The following is a 20,595-nucleotide window of genomic DNA, read 5'->3' on the forward strand; positions in this document are numbered from 1 at the left end:
CCTCTTCTCCCGGCGTCCGGTTGGTTCTTCTCCGCACTCTCTGGTCTCTTCTCCCGGTGTTCCAGTTCTTCGGCCGGCTCCTCCGCTGTCTTCATGCTGCTCTCTTGCCAGCGGAGGTCCGGACTTCTGGCCTCTGGGCTTCTGGGTTTCTTCTCTCTTCTCTTCTTCCCATGTTGACACGACGGTCTCTCTGGCTGGAATGGTCTCTGAGAGCTCCGATGTGACTTATATAGGCGGAGACCCCGCCCCCTTATGCCGTCACAGTCCCAGCATGCCCAGGTATGGTATGGGGGGGACCCCACGCCGATTTTTCAGCGTAGGGGATTCCCCTTAAGATCTATACCAGACCTAAGGGCCTGGGATGCCCCACACTCGCCGCAATAGGAAAATTTGTTTTTCCTATTGCAGCGAGCGCGAGATGCAGTACTCTGCCCTTGCGTCGTATCTGGTCTGTCGGACCAGCATACAGACACATGCAGACGAACGGGCTTTCCGTCAGCATGCTTTAAATCTAGGTACGGTGGACTTTTGGGAAAAAAAAGTCCGCCAGAGCCTACACACGGTCGGATTGTGCGGCGGACTCTGGTCCGCCGGGCCAAGTATGCCGGAAAGTCCGACCGTGTGTATGCGGCATAACTGTCATCTCTGTCCCTCAGCAGGTCCTCCTCTGACCTGCTGTTGACTCGCCGACAGTCCCATTCACTTTAATAGGATGGCTGGTGATGGGGCAGTGACACAACAAGGTGAGCGACGTGGCGGCAGCAGGTGAGTGGATGCCCGCTAACAGGCGCTGCCATAATGGATCTGAAACGACCGGTGATCTTTAACCACTTCAGCCCCAGAAGGATTTACCCCCTTAATGACCGGGCCATTTTTTGCGATTTGGCACTGCGTCGCTTTACCTGACAATTGCACAGTCGTGTGACACTGTACCCAAACAAAATGTATGTCCTTTTTTCCAATATATAGCCCTTTCTTTTGGTGGTATTTGATCACCTCTGCGTTTTTTATTTTTTGCGCTATAAAGAAAAAAAGAGCGACAATTTTGAAAAAAAAAAAACCCAGTGGTGATCAAATACCACCAAAAGAAATCTCTATTTTTTGTGAAAAAATATATAAATTTTAATTGAGTACAGCGTTGCATGACCACGCAATTGCCGCTTAAAGTAGCGCAGTGCGGAATGGAAAAAATATATATATTTTCCCCCTACCGTTTTACTTTTACAGCCCAAAGCCTTCCTCCTAGCATAAATCCTATTTCCTCACCCCCCCTCTCAACACATATCCCCCCAAACCCCCCATTCCTAGCACACCCCACTATATTTGCCCTCCTAGAACAATTCTTACCCCCTGCCGCCCCCCCCCCCCCCCCCAAAATTCCCCTTCTCAGCACAAATCCCCCCCCCCCATTTTCCTTGTGGGTCCCCCCCCCATCTCACTTGATACCACAGTGCCCAGGGCAGCCGCCCCTCCTGCCACCCCTTGTCCCGGCCTTGGATGTCACTGCTATTTTTACAAGGTAATATCTTGGTTAGTGCAAACAAATTCCATTTATGGCTTTGAGTAATATATTTCAATGAAAGTTCAGCTTTACCAAATGCATATAAAAATATAGATTTTTTTGTTTAGTGACATTTAAAGTTAAAGTTTTGCCTTACATTGGAATTCGTCAGCCACATGAATACCGAAAAGGATCTGTCTGTCTTACAAAAGACCCTTCCATGTTGTCACAAATATTAGTCCATTCACTACACTTTAAATTAATCTCTGACATTCTTCATGTAAACTAGATTAGAATATTTCTGCATTAATCCCCTTTTTATGTCTGATTCCAGAATGGGTTTTCGTCTGCTTGGTCATACTGGGGATTTTTCTCTTCTTCGCCATGGTGGGACTATGCTGGTGCCAGTGCTGCCCGCATAGCTGCTGCTGTTATGTGAGGTGCCCTTGCTGCCCGGAGACCTGCTGCTGCCCTCGAGCCTGTAAGTATTACCATTGATTTCTTAATACGAGTATTGAATGGCATGAAGTGAATCTTGAAGCTCAGTTTACTTGAAGGTCCTTAGAGCGGGCATCACCTGATTTCTTTCAGATTGTGTTAGAGCATGCCACATTTCAGGAATGGAAGAAATCTGAGAATGCCAGCAGTTTTTATTAAAGCAAATTGAATTAGCTATGTTGGTGACTTTTTGGGTGCCTTTTGGCATCTGAAATGATCCCCAAAACTTAAATGGGCAAAGCCAGTGGCGATTGGTGCTCCATTTCCGGGGGGGGGGGGGGGGGGGGGGGTGGCAAACAAATCACCCCCCCTCCCCCAGTCGGTCAGTTACACCAACCACCTCCTCCACCCCACCCGCCGTCTCTGGTGCTCGCTCGTCCGTTTGCCCACCAGCCCCGCACTTACCCCATCTAGGTCGTGGGCAGTTTTGGATTTCTCATGTGTCTACTCCTCCTCTGCGGCTTCACTGCAGCTTCCCAGTGGCTTTCCCTGCATCTACTCCTCCTTTGCGCCTTAATTGCAGCCTCCCAGCGGCTTCCCCTGTGTCACCTCCTCTGCGGTTTCACCTGCGTCTCCTCCTCTTCGGCAGCTTCTCGGAGGCTTTCCCTGTGTCTCTTCCTTTTCGGCAGCTTCCCCTGCATCTCCTCCTCCTCTGCGGCCTCCCCTGCGTCTCCTCCTCTTCAGGAGCTTCACGGCGGCTTTCCGGAGGCTTTTCCTGCATCTCCTCCTCCTCCTCAGCAGCTTCACGGTGGCTTCCCGGAGGCTTTTCCTGCATCTCCTCCTCAGCAGCTTCACGGTGGTTTCCCAGAGGCTTTCCCTGCATCTCCTCCTCCTCCTCAGCAGCTTCACGGTGGCTTCCCAGAGGCTTTTCCTGCATCTCCTCCTCCTCAGCAGCTTCACGGTGGTTTCCCGGAGGCTTCCCCTGCAACTCCTCCTCCTCCTCAGCAGCTTCACGGTGGCTTCCCAGTGGCTTTCCCTGCATCTCCCCCTCGGCAGCTTCACGGTGGCTTCCCCTGCGTCTTCTCCTCCTCTGCAGCTTCACGGTGGCTTCCCAGCGGCTTCCCCTGCGTCTCCCCCTCCTCGGCAGCTTCACGGCGGCTTCCCCTGCGTCTTCTCCTCAACGGCTTCCCCTGCGTCTCCTCTGCTGCGGCTTACCCTGCGTCTCCTCCTCTGCTGCGGCTTCCCCTGCAAATCCTCCTCAGCAGCTTCCCCTGTGTCTCCTCCTCCGCTGCGGCTTCCCCTGCATCTCCTCCTCAGCAGCTTCCCCTGTGTCTCCTCCTCCGCTGCGGCTTCCCCTGCATCTCCTCCTCAGCAGCTTCCCCTGCGTCTCTTCCTCTGCTGCGGCTTCCCCTGCGTCTCCTCCTCGGCAGCTTTCCCTGCGTCTCCTCCACCTCAGCAGCTTTGCGCGGCTTCCCCTCATCTCCTCCTCCATGGCAGCTTCATGGCGACTTCCTCTGCATCTCTTCCTCCTCGGCGGCTACCCCTGCGTCTCCTTCTCCTCTGCAGCTTCCCCTGTGCCTCCTCCTCCTCGGGAGCTTCCCCTGCGTCTCTTTCTCCTCGGCGGCTACCCCTGCCTCTCCTTCTCCTCTGCAGCTTCCCCTGCGCCTCCTCCTCCTCGGGAGCTTCCCCTGCGTCTCTTCCTCCTCGGCGGCTACCCCTGCCTCTCCTTCTCCTCTGCGGCTTCCCCTGCTCCTCCTCCTCCTCAGGGGCTTCCCCTGCGTCTCCTCCTCGGCAGCTTCCCCTGTGTCTCCTCCTCCTCTGCAGCTTGCCCTGCGTCCCCTCCTCCTCCTTGGCGGCTTCCCCTGCGTCTCCTCGGCGGCTTCCCCTGCGTCTCCTCCTTCTCTGTAGCTTCCCCTGCGTCTCCTTCTCCTCTCCTCCTCCCGACCGCCTACTACATCACTTAAGTGGCCCTCATTCTTCAAAAGGTTGAGCACCCCTGCATTAAAGGATAGGTTCACCTTCAGTAACATGTTATATGTTAAACCCATATTTAGGGTGTAACATGTTACTAAATCACCCGCCGCCACCCTAACCCGATTTACCATTGTGACAGGAGGTGGGGGGTCCTCTCCTCGCACCCTCTGTCCAAATTCAAATGCAGCATGGCTATGGGAGGCTTTGCCCACAGGGCCGCGTTATTCATTCACAGAGGTCTGTGAATGGATAAACTACAACTACCATCAGCCCTTGTGGCTGACAGCTTGTAGTTCTCAATGAATGACAAGGGCGTTGGTGAGCCCTCTAGTGGTTCATTGATCTTCCTGCAGTTCAGTAACTGCCTGCCCATATCGGAGGTACGGGCAGACAGCTCTACTCATAGTCTGCAGGATCCTAGCATTGCACGGTGATCAGCTGTTTGCGGGTGCAATACTTTACAGGCTCCTAGGAAAAAAATAAATAAATGTACATTATTTTACCTGAGAAAAAATGTGCATTTATTTATTGAATTATTTTAAAGGTGAAGTTATGCTTTAGGCTCGGCTCACACCTATGTGCTTTTTGGTGCTTTTTTGCAAAAAACGCACTACAGTCCTTTTAACAAGGTTTCATATGGGACACGTTCACATCCATGCGTTTTTCAGGCGCTGCAATTTTGGAAAGGGTCAGGGACTTTTCTTAAACGCAAAACAGTGCTTTTCTTTTTGCATTTTTGGTTCAATAGACTTTGATGGAGAAGCTGCAGAAAAGCATATAATACATTTTCATTTTTGCCGCCATTTTACCGTGTTTTGCGTTTTTTTAATCTGCCCGACAACAAATTGACCAAAAAAAAAGGCAAAACCGCGTGTGCAAAAACCCAAAATACACAGCAAAAAGCACTGCAGAAATGAATCACAAGCAAACTGCATAGGTGTGAACTGAGCCTTAGCCCCGGGTTCACACTGCCGCGACTTTGAAACCGAATCCTGGCGCAACTTCAGCACGACTTGCATACGGCTTTAACAGAAGTCAATGCAAGTCGTGCCGAAGACGGACCAAAAGTAGTGCAGGAACCCTTTTCTAAATCGGAGCGACTCAATTGGATCAGTTCCATTGCACTCAATGGGGTGCGACTTCTGATGCGACAAAGTCAGAGCACATGTCGAATCGGTGTGAACCGGGCCTTAGGCTGCATTCACACCTGAGCGTAGCGTCTTTGAGCGTTTTTTCGGGCGTTTTTTGCGCATTTGTATGCAGCGTTTTTGGGCTTTGGCCTTTTTTTATTAGCCAATAGAGAAAACTATTATCTGTTTCATCATTTGTTGCTAGGTATTTTAGCTTTTTTAGCTTTTCCATTAGCTTTCATTTCTTCTTTTATTGTTATTCATTTATTTTAATGTATCTTTTGTTTGAGTTTGGATGTTGTTATTATTATTATTATAATTATTATTATTAATAATAATAATAATAATAATGTATTTAATATTTTTTAAGGTTAATTATTATTTATTAATGTATTATTACATATTATTCATTTATTTTACTTATTTATGATGATTTGTATTTATTTGTGTATTTATTTTACATTTATTCATATATTATTACTATTTTATTTTTTACTTTTTTTCATTTGAGCAGAAAATCGTTCAGAAACGTGCAAAAACATGCGAATGGCCCGTTTCCAGTTATTTCTCGGGCGTTTTTTGCGCATTTGTATGCAGCATTTTTGGGCTTTGGCGTTTTTTATTAGCCAATAGAGAAAACTATTATCTGTTGCATCATTTGTTGCTAGGTATTTTAGCTTTTTTAGCTTTTCCATTATATATGTTTTTTTCGTTAGGGTAAGGGGTTTCGAGTTCAGTTTAAGTTAGGGTTAGGAGTTGGGGTTATTTATTATTTTATTTATTTTTTATTTTCTTTATTATTATTATAATACAAATAATAATGAGTAAATAAATGTAAAATAAATACACAAATAAATAAAAATCATAAATAAAAAAGTAATAAAAATAAATAATTAACCCTTAACTTTAACCCTTACCCCTTAAAAAATAAAATAATAATAAATAACTAAACACTCTAACCCAAAAAAATATTATTATTATTATTATAATTATTAATAATAATAATGTATTTAATATTTTTTAAGGTTAATTATTACTGTATTATTACATATTATTCATTTATTTTACTTATTTATGATGATTTTTATTTATTTGTGTATTTATTTGACATTTATCTATTCATGTTATTACTATTTCATTTTTTACTTTTTTTTTTCATTTGAGCAGAAAATTGTTGAGAAACACGCAATAACGTGCAAATGGCGCGTTTCCAGTTATTTTTATGGGAATACAAACGCGCCAAAAACGCCCAAATCTGCCCGATTCGAGCGACCTGTCACCCGCCTGCTCAGCAGTGATCAGCGGAGAGATCCCCCCTGCTGAACAGGCGGATTTTCTTGAACGGATCCGCTCCATCTGAAAGGGGCCTTAAAGGACTAATGAGGAAAAAAAACATAAATCATCCTCAATGAAAACTGCATGTCAGATCCAGAGATGTGGGCAGCTGAAGTTTTATGCAAATCTCAACTTCTGCTCCTCCTACCCTCTCAAGCATTCCAATTGGTTCTGTAACATGATAGGCAGTCTCAGTGACCAATACGGACACTTGGAGGAGGAAGGAGTGCAGCCAGGCTTGACTTTTACATTTAACGTGGAGATTTTGATGGAACTTCAGCTGCCTTTATCACTGAATCTACGGGCCAACTTGTCGTTTTTACTGAGGGTAACCTTTACTTATGTATTTTATCATTACATGTTTAGTTTGAAATTTTCATAGGTATGATAATACAATAAAATTGTTCCTTTTGTTTGTACTTTCTTTTAGTATATGAAGCAGGAAAAGCAGCAAAAGTCGGTTACCCGCCCGCTGTTCCCACCGCCTGCCCTCCGTACTACATCTCCACCGTTCCTGTAGCTCCCGCTCCACCGCCAATGATGATGGAGAAGCAGCATGTGCCCCCGTTGGTGCAAAGTGACTCGCTACCGGGGCAAAATGGTAATTGGAGATTGTGATGTTGGTGGACAGATGGGGCATGTACAGCGAAATATGAGAATGGAACATATACAGTATCTCACAGAAGTGAGTACACCCCCCACATTTTTGTAAATAGTTTCTTCTATCTTTTCATGTGACAACACTGAAGAAACGACACTTTGCTACAATGTAAAGTAGTGAGTGTACAGCTTGTATAACAGTGTAAATTTGCTGTCCCCTCAAAATAACTCAACACACAGCCATTAATGTCTAAAAGTGAGTACACCCCTAAGTGAAAATGTCCAAATTGGGCCCAAAGTGTCAATATTTTGTGTGGCCACCATTATTTTCCAGCACTGCCTTAACCCTCTTGGGCATGGAGTTCACCAGAGCTTCACAGGTTACCACTGGAGTCCTCTTCCACTCCTCCATGATGACATCACAGAGCTGGTGGATGTTGGAGACCTTGTGTTCCTCATCCTTCTGTTTGAGGATGTCCCACAGAGGCTCAATAGGGTTTAGGTCTGGAGACATGCTTGGCCAGTCCATCACCTTTACCCTCAGCTTCTTTAGCAAGACAGTGGTTGTCCTGGAGGTGTGTTTGGGGTCGTTATCATGTTGGAATACTGCCCTGCAGCCCATCTCTGAAGGGAGGGGATCATGCTCTGCTTCAGTATGTCACAGTACATGTTGGCATTCATGGTTCCCTCAATGAACTGTAGCTCCCCAGTGCCGGCAGCACTCATGCAGCCCCAGACCATGACACTCCCACCACCATGCTTGACTGTAGGCAAGACACACTTGTGTTTGTCCTCCTCACCTGGTTGCCGCCACACACGCTTGACACCATCTGAACCAAATAAGTTTATCTTGGTCTCATCAGATCACAGGACATGGTTCCAGTAATCCATGTCCTTAGTTTGCTTGTCTTCAGAAAACTGTTTGTGGTCTTTCTTGTGCATCATCTTTAGAAGAGGCTTCCTTCTGGGACGACAGCCATGCAGACCAATTTGATGCAGTGTGCGGCGTATGGTCTGAGCACTGATAGGCTGACCCCCCACCCCTTCAACCTCTACAGCAATGCTGGCAGCACTTATAAGTCTATTTCCCAAAGACAACCTCTGGATATGACGCTGAGCACATGCACTCAACTTCTTTGGTGGACCATGGCGAGGCCTGTTCTGAGTGGAACCTGTCCTGTTAAACCGCTGTATGGTCTTGGCCACCGTGCTGCAGCTCAGTTTCAGGGTCTTGGTAATCTTCTTATAGCCTAGGCCATCTTTATGTAGAGCAACAATTCTTTTTTTCAGATCCTCAGAGAGTTCTTTGCCATGAGGTGCCATGTTGAACTTCCAGTCACCAGTATGAGAGAGTCACATGACACCGGGGAGGGAAAATGGCTAATTGGGCTCAATTTGGACATTTTCACTTAGGGGTGTACTCACTTTTGTTTCCAGCGGTTTAGACATTAATGGCTGTGTGTTGAGTTATTTTAAGTGGACATCAAATTTCCACTGTTATACAAGCTGTACACTCACTACTTTACATTGTAGCAAAGTGTCATTTCTTCAGTGTTGTCACATGAAAAGATAGAATAAAATATTTACAAAAATGTGAGGGGTGTACTCACTTTTGTCAGATACTGTGCCTCTGTAGTTACTTATACAGTATAGAGAGAAACTGCAAAACCAGACTGGGGACAAAAAAGGCATCAAGGTTACTAGAATAAAAAAAAGGGGGGGGACATTGAAATGGCCACGCCCACTTTATGTCACGCCTACAAATCCACACCCCCATTTGTAGCCAAACCCATGAAATCATGCGCTCATTTTTAACATGATCTCAAACAATTGGTCACAGACTTTTGGAAGAAGAGGCATACACCCTATCGGAGTAGAAGGTGTGGCATCATCCCCAATATAGCTGCATAGGGAAGCTGTCTCAAGGGACATCTGCCACACATGCACACATGGCTCCAGACCACATTGCCAGGGGCATTTGCCATGGGCAGACCTCTGAAAATGGGGACTGTCCCTTGCAAATGGGGACAGATGCCAACCAATCTTTGTATTAGGTAAAAAATGTTTAGGCATCAGCATGCCCCCCCCCCCTTTTACTTACATGAACCCTTATTTGATCCAGCTCTGTGCACGTCTCCAGCTCTTCTCTCCCCATTGGCTGTCACTGCTGTCAATAAAAAACAGTGACGAGGGAGTGGGGGGCGGGGCCGAGTCCCGTCTGTGTTGGACGCTGCAGCGGGGCTCGGAAGCGAGCACGCACGAGCGCCCCCATGGGAAGCGGCTTCTTATGGGGGCACTGAACCGAGAGGAGCGCCTGAGAAGGGGAGGTTCACGGCGGCTCTCAGCAGGTAAGTATAGATATGTTTGTCATTTTTTTTTTACCTTTACAATCACTTTAAGTGACTATTAGGTATATTATATTAGGTATATTAAAGTGGTTGTAACATTTGTTACCTTAATGCATTCCCTGCATTAACCAATTGATCTCCAGAAGATTTACCCCCCCCCCTTCATGACCAGGCCATTTTTTGCTGTATGACACTGCGTTACTTTACGTGGCAATTGCACAGCCATGCCATGCTGTACATAAATTCAATCTATTTAAATTTTTTCACGCAAATAGAATTTCTTTTGAGGGTATTTGATCACTTCTGCGGTTTTTGTTTTTTTGCGCTATAAATGCAAAAAAAGACCAAAAACATATTGGAAAAAAAAAACAATATTTTTCACTTTCTGCTTTAAAACACATCTGATAAAAAGTGTAAAAAATCTAATTTCTTTATCAATTTAGGCCAATATGTATTCTGTTACATATTTTTGGTAAAAAAAAAAATCCCAATGAGCGTATATTAATTGTTTTGCGCAAAAGTTATAATGTCTACAAACTATGGTATACAGGAATTTTTTATTTTTTTTTTTATTTTTTTTTATATACTAATAATGGCGGCGATCAGCGACTTGTAATCAGACACCTAACTGACACTTTTAACACTTTGCAGGGAACCAGTGACACTGAGTGATCGGTGCTAAAAATAAACACTGTCACTGTACTAATGCCACTGGCTGGGAAGGGGTTAAACATCTAGGATGCGTTGCAGGGAAACAAAACCGGCTCATCCCCACTGACAGGACAGAGCTCAGTATTGTTTACATACACAGAGCTCTGTCCTGTCTTTCTCCTCGCCGATCAGCGGGTGCCAGAGGGCATCCATTGGCCGGCACCCGCTGATCAACTTGTGCTGTGACTAATCACACCACAGCTGGCGAGCCCTCTACCCAGAAGAGCAGAATCATCTAGATATATGTCATTCTGTGCAGCGGGCAGTAAAGCTACAGTGTGTGGTCGGCAAGTGGATGAAGCGGAGTTCCACCTAAAATGGAAGCTCCACTTATCTGCCTCCTCGCCCCCTCCAGTGCCACATTTAGCACCTTTCGGGGGGGGGGGCGAGTTCCTGTTTATGCGAGACCACTCAGAAGTTCAGCCCCCCTCCGCCTTCTGGCCATCCACAAGGTTTAGGAGTGTGTCTATGGGAATGTTTGACCATTCTTCCAGAAGCGCATTTGTGAGGTCAGACACGGATGTTGGACGAGAAGGCCTGGCTCGCAGTATCATCCCAAAGGTGCTCTATCGGGTTGAGGTCAGGACTCTGTGCAGGCCAGTCAAGTTCCTCCACCCCAAACTCACTCATCCATGTCTTTATGGACCTTGCTTTGTACACTGGTGCGCAGTCATGTTGGAACAGGAAGGGGCCATCTCCAAACTGTTCCTACAAAGTTGGGAGCATGAAATTGTCCAAAATGTCTTGGTATGCTGATGCCTTAAGAGTTCCCTTCACTGGAACTAAGGGGCCAAGATCAACCCCTGAAAAACAACCCCCAACACCATAATCCCCCCTCCACCAAATGATTTGGAGGGGTGGCCATTACTTTTGGCAATATGGTGTGGATGAGTGAGTTTGGGGTGGAGGAACTTGACTGGTCTGCACAGAATCCTGAACCTCAACCCGATAGAACACCTTTGGGATGAATTAGAGCAGCTCACTGAGAGGCTGAGTCGGGTGTCAGTCCAGGCACCTGGCAGATCCAGACTCCGTGGTCAGCATGACGCGGTGCCTGGACTGACATTGGTCCGCTCTCTGCTGAAAAACGGGTCACAATAGTGCAAAACGAATTGCACTCCTGCGATCCATAGGAGAAGTCCAGCTATACTTCTCCTTTAATTCATGTTCAGTTGAGTCTCGTGTTATCCCCAGAACATTATTAGGCTGGGTTCACATATATGCGAATTGGATGTGGGTTTCCCCCCTATCCAATCCGCATGACAGGAGAGTGTGACCGCCTCTCAATGGAGCCGGTTCACACAGCTCCAGGGAAAGTTTTCATTAAACGTACACTTACCAACCCTCCCAATCCCACCTGCTTACTTATCGCATGTGAACAGGACAGCCACAGCCCACTCTGACACAAACAACCACAGGATGAAATCCATAGGCGTGCGCAGCCTATGGCATTAGGGTGTGCACCTCAAAGCTCAAACACACGTACCTATCTCTGCAGCCTCAGCTGCCCTGGACGGTGAATGAATGGGAAGTGCTCTGTGCTGAGCGTCCTTCTGTTCATTCACAAACTGAAGCTTAGTAAACACAGTTTACTATGCTTCAGCTATGATTGAACACAGTGAGTGAGTGTGTTCATTTAGAATAAGTAGTGGAGATTGGTTGGGACTTTAACGAAGCCATGGCCTAGTAAGGTCATTTATTTCCATCCCAGGGGACTTTAAATGAAGCCATGGCCTGGTGAGGTCATGTGTTTCCATCCCTATAGAGTTCAAAGAAAGGGAGCAAAGGGGAAGGGGGGGGGCATTGGGACTTTACATGAAGCACGTGGTAGCAAAGGAATAAAATGGTGAGCAGATAGGAATTTTATTGATTGTTGCTGTTATAATTACATAGGATGTTGGTAGCAATGGTAAGCAAGGTGATAGCGAAACATAATAATAGCAAAACATGGTAATAACATAAGTATCACATAGTAGAATCACAATAAAACTCCAAAGTTCACCAAAGCATGATTGGATAAGAACATATGCAAAATAATGCCTGCAGGACCATGGTCTTCTTGCACCTGTTAAGGGAATACATAATAGCTTGAAGATCTGGGTATATTTGATAGAAGCACGGCATTTGATAGCTCTACGCGTTTCGTGGCCTTTATACCACTTGTCAGGAGCAAAGCATGTGATAAATCTATAATAAAGGAGTTGCATGGTACTCAAAAATAAAATAAATTAAAATAATTTTAAAAAAATGAACGGGGGTGGGGTAAAAAGAAACCCCATACCTGGTGCATGCTTGCTTACTCAGATAAGTATATTGATGGTATGGTAGGTGGGTGCTGCAAGCCATCCGTAGGCACCTCCAACCGGGAGCCATGGCGGGCAGCTCAGAGGGCACGACCCACACGGGCCGTAGCCAGAGTAGGCATGGAAAACCAAGAGGCACTCCTGTGGAGAGCGTGGAAAATTAATGTCCATTAAGGGGGTTGCAAAAGTGTGTATGAAGTGCAAATAGAAGCCCATGATGTAAAGGGAAAAGAAGTGCAAGAGTGAGGGGTCACCAAGTCAAGATATAAAGGCATCCTGAGTGACTGTGAACTTGAAAATAGAAAAGTTGGTGAACCACCAGTGACATCTGGGGAGTGAAAGTGAAGAGCCCATAGGGCAGTGATTGGCAATGTGTGGAGAGCCTCGAGTGCAAAGTGTAAAGTCCCAATGCCCCCCCTTCCCCTTTGCTCCCTTTCTTTGGGCGTTCATTTAGAAAAGGAAGGGGCTGGTAAATGACATATTGATTAGCCCCTTCCCCCCACTCTCCATCCTGAAACCCCCCCCCCCCGCAGTAGCCGAGGGGGAGAGGAGGGAAGCCAGCAGCACTGTGGTGGGGAGGCACAACACATGGGGAAGCCTGGGCAGTAGGGGGAATCGGCACCACCGCCAGGCTTACCTGGTATGCCACCTGGGTGCGCCTTTAATGAAATCATACTCACCACTGGTCGTATCGTTGAATACTCTTAGGGGGTTGATTTACTGAAGGCAATTAGACTGTGCACTCAGCAAGTGCAGTTGCTGCAGAGCTTATTAAATGAGGTAAGGCTTCCTTTTACAAAGAATACCCAATCGTGCAAGGAAAATAAAGGAGAAACAGCATATTTGCTTGCACGTGATTGGATGATGGAAGTCAGCAGAGCTTCTGCTCATTTACTACCATGAAACGTAGGCAGCAACTCGCATAACCCAATAAAAGAGTAGCTATAGGAGTGTATCCAATACTGGATCAATGAGGGATAGACCCAGTTATCCAGCTAACCAGTTATCCCACAACTTGTTACATTTCCCATGGCATCCACGGTGCTAAAAATAAGTTTCTCTAGGCGCAATGTATGGCCTATTCGTTCAACCCATTCTTGATGCATCGGTGACTGCTCCGCCTTCCAGTGCTGCAGGATGAGATTTCTAGCTTGGAATAGAGCCCTAATAAACAAAAAACAGAAGGAATATGGTTGAATAACGTACATCTGGCGAGGTTGCGGTTGACCATATAAGATGGTATCTGCAACCTTTGATGAGTACTTGTGGAGAATATATATACAACCTTCCTGGAGGCAGAGAATATATATCTGCCTCCAGGAAGGTTGTGGCACAAGTGGTTATGGCTACCTGGGGGTAGTCTGTTAACACCCAATAAGCATGTTTTGGGATCCGAGGGCAAAGCAACTTAAAACAATGTATTCACAGTGTCCACTACCTTAGTCCAGTACCTGTGTAGTTTTGGACAAGGCCAAAGCATATAAATAAGGTTTCCCTGGTCACAACTACAGCATATAGGGGAATCTAATAGATCCATGACATGCAATTTACAAGAGGTGTAGTGAGCTCGCAAAATAATGTACAGTTGTGAAAGCCTCTGGGATGCATTGAGGGAGCTAAGGTGAACAGATTCCAAGACACTATGCCACTGGTCCTCCTCGAAGGTACCAACATCTCTGTGCAAATTCCCAAGGCTTTAGAGGGATAACCTAAGCTAAGAGGAGCATCCTATAGCACTGTGAGATGAGACCTTTCGTAGATGGCGAATGTTGAATGAGGTGGAATATAAGTGTAGGAGAAATACGCCAGTTTCAAGAAGGGCCCTAGGCTGCCACTGCAACTCAACATCTTTGAGATTAAATGGAACACCAATTGTTAGCCAGGTCTTCTCACCGAACCTCAGTCCCCGACCTGACAAGTGCTCTTTTGGCTTTATGGGCACAAAATGCCTCAGAGACACTCCACAATCTTGTGGAGAACCTTCCCATAGGAATGGTATAAGCAATCAGGGCCTTAGTGCCTACCCAAGCCTAAAATACCATTTATGGCTAGAGTTGGACTTCAAAATAGCTTTCTTTGTTTTCACAGTGCGAAAAGGTTACCGCATTCAGGCCGACAAGGAGCGAGATTCCATGAAGGTCCTTTATTACGTGGAGAAAGAACTAGCCCAGTTCGACCCAGCCCGTCGGATGCGAGAGAGATGTAAGTGTTTTTCTGTACAGTACATCATCAGTGAAAGACTAATTCAGCACACAAGAGTCGGTGTTTAATCTGAGATTTCTGAACCTCTGCGAAATTGCATCATTTTATTAATAGTTGATGACTACCCACACAATGAGTCACCTATTCTTAGCGCTGTCATTTCTCTGCCTGTTCACGGATGTTCATTCTATTATCTGCATCAGAACTTTGCTTCATGGTACAGAACATAAACACAGACTCACATATTGGAGGTATAGGCACGCAAACCCACAAGACTCAAAATATTCTGCTTTTTAATTCACAGAAGCTGACTATATAATATCATAACATATCCTGGTGTGCATATTATCAGGGTAGAGTGAACCTGAGCTTAGTCCTCTGCAGCCGCTGATCATCTCTTGCATCATGTCTGCAGTCTCTGATCATCTCTTGCATCATGTCCATAGTCAGACCATCTCTCATGTCCATAGTCTGACCATCTCTTGTATCATGTCTGCAGTCTCTGACCATCTCTTGTATCATGTCTGCAGTCTCTGACCATCTCTTGTATCATGCCTGCAGTCACTGATCATCTCTTGTATCAAGTCTGCAGTCTCTGACCATCTCTTGTATCATGTCTGCAGTCTCAGATCACCTCTTGCATCATGTCCATAGTCTGACCATCTCTTGTATCATGTCTGCAGTCTCTGATCATCTCTTGTATCAAGTCTGCAGTCTCTGATCATCTCTTGCATTATGTCTGCGTTCTCTGATCATCTCTTGTATCAAGTCTGCAGTCTCTGACCATCTCTTGCATCATGTCTGCAGTCTCTGATCATCTCTTGCATCATGTCTGCAGTCTCTGATCATCTCTTGTATCATGTCCATAGTCTGACCATCTCTTGTATCATGTCTGCAGTCTCTGATCACCTCTTGCATTATGTCTGCAGTCTCTGACCATCTCTTATATCATGTCTGCAGTCTGTGATCATCTCTTGTATCAAGTCTGCAGTCTCTAATCATCTCTTGCATTATGTCTGCAGTCTCTGATCACCTTTTCATTATGTCTGCAGTCTCTGATCTTCTCTTGCATCATGTCTGCAGTCTCGGATCATCTCTTGTATCATGTCCAACGTCTCTGACCATCTCTTGTATCACGTCTGCAGTCTCTGATCATCTCTTGCATTATGTCTGCAGTCTCTGATCATCTCTTGCATCATGTCTGCAGTCTCTGATCTTCTCTTGCATCATGTCCATAGTCTGACCATCTCTTGTATCATGTCTGCAGTCTCTGATCATCTCTTGTAACATGCTAATAGTCTTTGACTATATCCTGTTGTGAAAATATTGGAGCACGTGTGGGATTTTTAAGGTGCGTATACTAGGAAATAGATCCAAAAAAATATGTTAAAAAAAAGCATTTAATTTTTTTTTTTAACATTAGTTAAAAGGTATATAAAAACAATTTCACAGCAAGTACATATAGTACAGTACTTATGGATACAGCAAGTTAGATGTAGTTAGTTAGGTGGGAATTACATCTAACTTGCTGTATCCACAAGGACTATACTATATGTACTTGCTGTGAAATTGCTTTTTAACTAATGTTAAAATAAAATGAAATGCTTTTTCTTTTAACACATTTTTCTGGATCTATTTCCTAGTATACGCACCTTAAAAACCCCACATGTACTCCAATATTTTCTGAATTCAGGGATGTTGGTGCTAACTTCAGTGGTTTTGTCCATGGTTAAGAAACTATATCCTGTGTGTGTGCTGTCTGTAAAACTGAATATTTACCTAATTTTTAAGGGAGGCCCTTTGGTGATGGCAGTGGCCACGCTTGAGCCCCCCCCCCCTTCCCACCCCACTGATATCAAGAATGTTGACCACCTCTGTGCTAGTGAATTAAAGTACCAGGACAGGGTCCTCCAGCCCCCAAGACAAGGATCCAGAGCGGTTTACATGTTATACACACGAATTGTGCTTTATCAAACCACTTTGATAAAGCACAATTCGTGTGCGAAACATGTAGGCCGTGCCTCCCTTGCTTGTACAGGTAGTGCTCCTCTTGTTCTTCATGTTTTTTTGTGAATAAAGGAATTTGGATCTCAGTTTGGTTGTGCAGCCATCCGGACTTTCCTTTCATTATGACTCATTCCTACGACGAGAGGGATAGAATTTTGTTTAGCAAATTTTTCTTCTAGGAGACAATGAAAGTCATTTGCTGTGTGTCAATGGTATGATAAGTCTTTCAGTAGTACAAGGTAATAATAAAACCTATATGTTTCATCACAACTGTGTAAGACCAATATGAAGAACGTTACATAGCTATCAATGATGGACCTGCTTTTCAAGCATCTCATTTCCTACCTGTGATAATTGTCATTTCTCTTCTATACAGTTCTTTAGATAACACGATTCTAAACCTTTAAAGGTCTTGTTTTCCATACAGCTGCAATTTTCTATCACCTTCTTCTCTTCGAGGGCAGAATTCTTTCACTGATAAGCATCTCCATGGTGCAAAATGTTGGATCGCATAGTCTTCTGTCTTGGGATTGCTCATCCATGTTGACAAGCAACCAATCACAAAACAGGAACACATTATAACAGTTGGACCATGGATATGTTTTTCAAGAGATGCACTAAATGGCCAAAAGTTTGTGAACCCCTGACCATTACACCTACTTTTTGAGTAAAAGCAGTGGCATATCATCCATGTGTGCAGGGTTTGCGTTGCACACAGGCCCAGAGGAAAGGGGGTCACACTGTGCCCTGACACACATTGCACACATGGATTACATAAAATAAATCATCATCCAACATTTCCCTGAGCCCCATGTGGGTAAAGTATTGTCTCTAGGCATCAGGAGCCTTGGAACTTTTTTTCCTTCTTACATGCAGGCACCTGCATTTGCAGATGTTTTGGTTATAGTTCTGGCTGCTGCTGCCCACCTCCACTGTCTTGAAGTGGAGTAATATGCTCCTCCTAAGGGCTGAGAGCAGGCTTGTGACAGAGGGAAATAGTGGGGGGGGGGGGCACGCTGATCCCTCTGTTCACTGACAGGAGTCATTGCAGTATCAGGAGGGAGCAGCGACAGATAGCTGCAGCTGGAGAGAGGATTAGGCGTTCTCCTCCCTCCATCCTGCAGGTGGCAATAGAGCAGGGGCTGAGACTCAGTCCCTCAGTCTTAGCACAGCGCTGCTGTGCAGTGAGGTCAGGCTGCCTTTTTTCCCCTCTTTCCCTTTATCTCATGGCTGGAGGGATGAAGAAGAAGATGCTTCACTGTGTGGTCTGTAAGTACAAGGGGGAAGAGGAGGGGGACAACTCAGCCCCAGACCTTCGCTCTCTACTCCTAAGACCCACTGATCCCTCTGTTCACTGACTGGAGTGATTGCAGTATCACTTCTGTCAGAAGGAGCAGCGACAGATAGCTGCAGCTGGAGAGAGGATTAGGCTTTCTCCTCCCTCCAGCCTGCAGGTGGCAATAGAGAGCAGGGGCTGAGACTCAGTCCCTCAGACTTAACACAGCGCTGCTGTGCAGTGAGGTCAGGCTGCCTTTTTTCCCTCTATCCCCTTATCTCATGGCTGGAGGGATGAAGAAGAAGATGCTTCACAGTGTGGTCTGTAAGTACAAGGGGTAAGAGGAGGGGGACAATTCAGCCCCAGACCTTCGCTCTCTACTCCTCAGATCCACTGTCAAATATAAATGTTACCATATCCATGCTCACTCTGTACACAGTAATGGCCTCTTGTATTACATTGTCTTTTTAGTCTTGTCGTTTTCAGGGAAATTATAGCTAATGTGATCTCCCCTTATACTTGTATCACTTGCATTTCCTTTCCTAGACAGCCACACAATCTCGGAGTTGAGTTCCCTGCACGACGACAACTCACACTACAATCGTTCCTATCGTCAAGTCCGCAGGAAGCCTCTCCCCTCCAGCTGTAATGTCGATGGGGATGCAGAGTATTGGTCTGGCGTAGTCGGGGGAACCACAAGGTCCTCCAAATTCAGGGATGACCGAGAGAGTTTCAGGAGTAGGTGAGTAAATGTGTCCCAAGAATATTCATATATGTCGGCATACAGCAATGAAATATATACTGTGCCCCTGATCTACTGGGAATGGCTAAAGCTGTCCAGTCATACTACTATCATATTGTACAATCTGTGAAGCTAATGTAGAAGGGGACAGAGACGAAATGTAGAGCTGAGCATACCATGGGGATGGTTTACTAAAACTGGAGCACTCATAATCTGGTGCAGCTGTGGATGGTAGCCAATCAGCTTCTAACTTTCAGATTGTTCAATTAAGCTTTCACAATAAAACCTGGAAGCTGATTGGTTTCGGGTGTAGAGTTGCACCAGATTTAGCACTCCCCAGTTTTAGAAATTAACCTCCAATGCATGGTCTGATTGTAAATACAAGTTAAAAGGTCTGACACGACCCCCCCACACCCCTCCAGCTGAATCAGAGCTGGCGCTACCCAGTCAAAAAATGTCCTGCTTTCTGCTGATTGGAAAGCTCTAACTCTGACTTATCAGGGGACATCTGAACACAGTTTCTAAATTTTTAGTTTTCTTTTAACCATGTGACTGTTAAATATATAACCATGTTATGTGGTCCTCATGTCTCCAAGATCACTGGGGGTCAGAACGGGCATGCTTTTTCTCTCCTGCTCCCACCGTTAACAGTTATGACAAGAAAAAGAGAGGACATCCCAAGACAAGAGAGGGCCATGACTGTTGAAGGGTATGGGGAACGGCAGGTTGTGTTTCTGCAAGGATTTATTTCCCAGTGTGTGCCCCCATTGGGGGGGGGGGGGGTTTAAAAGACAAGTTCAGGAATCCAAAAAAAAAAACCAAAAAGGTCATAGTCAGCTAGGTGGATGCAGCATCGGTCTCCCAGCACTTTTAAGAGAACTGAGCAATCAAAGACCACTGGTGTCTCAGTTCTGGGTTATCACTGAGCAGAGAGTTGGTGACTGTCAGACACCAGCTCTCTGCTCTGCCCCTCCAGCACTCACTGGACTGCCGGGCTGTGCAGGGGGCGGGAGCATCTGACTTGGGCTCTCAGCAGGGTGCTGAAAGGCTGAGCCAGCTGGTGGTCCAGGCATCTGGATGAATGCCGACATTAAAGTCAGAATCTCTCCAGAGACTGGACCGGCTGTATGACGTCAACCGACAGTGGATTCTTGCCCGCTATCGGCTGAAAACGAATCACAGGAGTGCAGAATGAAGTGCACTCCTGTGATCCCCAGGAGAAGTAAGGCTTAGGCCCCTTTTACACTTGTGCGACTTCAAAGTCGCGTGATTTTACAGCGATTTTGCCGCGATTTGGGAGCAGTACTACTTTGTATGACTTTGCCACAACTTTGGCATTAACCTCTCATTAACCTTCTCAGCTTGTGCTTACAAAGTCGTACTGAAATCATGTCTATATTATTCAGGTACGATTTGCATGCTACTTGAGGGTTTAACATTGAGGTCTATGGACATCAACTCGCATGGAAGTTGGACCAAAGTAGTGCAGGGACTACTTTGAAGTCAGCACGACTTAAAGTCATGCCAATATGAATGGTAGTCATTGAAAATCATGGAGAATGACTTGTCATACGATTTTGCGGTACAAAATCGTGGGACAAGTCGTATAAGTGTGAAAAGGGCCTAAAAGAGGTTTGGCCCTACTTTTCCTTTAACCATATGGCCAGGAAGTAATGGGAAACCTCTGCAATGGAGACACAAACTGCAACAGTTAAAATGTGTGAAGTCTTAAAACCTTTCCCAGTTTAGCAGTACTTTCCATGTTTTCCAGTCTTGGTGACATCCGCTCTTCTCATTTCATGTCCTGGTGTCACAGAGACAGGAAATTAGGTACATTCTCCACAACAGAGGTCATAGACAGCAATAAAAGCTTGATGGGGCCTTTTTACTTTCCCAAGTCAAATTTAAACAACTCTAAAACATTTTAACTAGAATCAACTGTACAGATGAAAGAGCCCAAGGGTTTCTACTATAGCCGAGGTGCCTGTGAATAAATCCATTATGCAGTTTACTGTGGGAACCCTATGA

The 20,595-nt window shown here is 45.6% G+C and overlaps 1 protein-coding gene across 6 annotated transcripts in view; it reads left to right on the forward strand.

Moving 5' to 3' along the window:
* Nucleotides 1-20,595, forward strand: part of ILDR2 (immunoglobulin like domain containing receptor 2) — a 446,131-nt gene that overhangs the window by 395,601 nt on the left and 29,935 nt on the right. For all 6 annotated transcript variants that reach the window (XM_073617374.1, XM_073617378.1, XM_073617375.1 and 3 more), the window contains 4 exons: nt 1,836-1,982; nt 6,809-6,979; nt 14,429-14,542; nt 18,372-18,567. In XM_073617374.1, the coding sequence (XP_073473475.1) occupies nt 1,836-1,982; nt 6,809-6,979; nt 14,429-14,542; nt 18,372-18,567 (628 nt within the window). The remainder of the gene's footprint in view (nt 1-1,835; nt 1,983-6,808; nt 6,980-14,428; nt 14,543-18,371; nt 18,568-20,595) is intronic.

Source organism: Aquarana catesbeiana, linkage group LG02, assembly GCF_042186555.1.
Source record: "Aquarana catesbeiana isolate 2022-GZ linkage group LG02, ASM4218655v1, whole genome shotgun sequence".
NCBI lineage: Eukaryota > Metazoa > Chordata > Amphibia > Anura > Ranidae > Aquarana > Aquarana catesbeiana.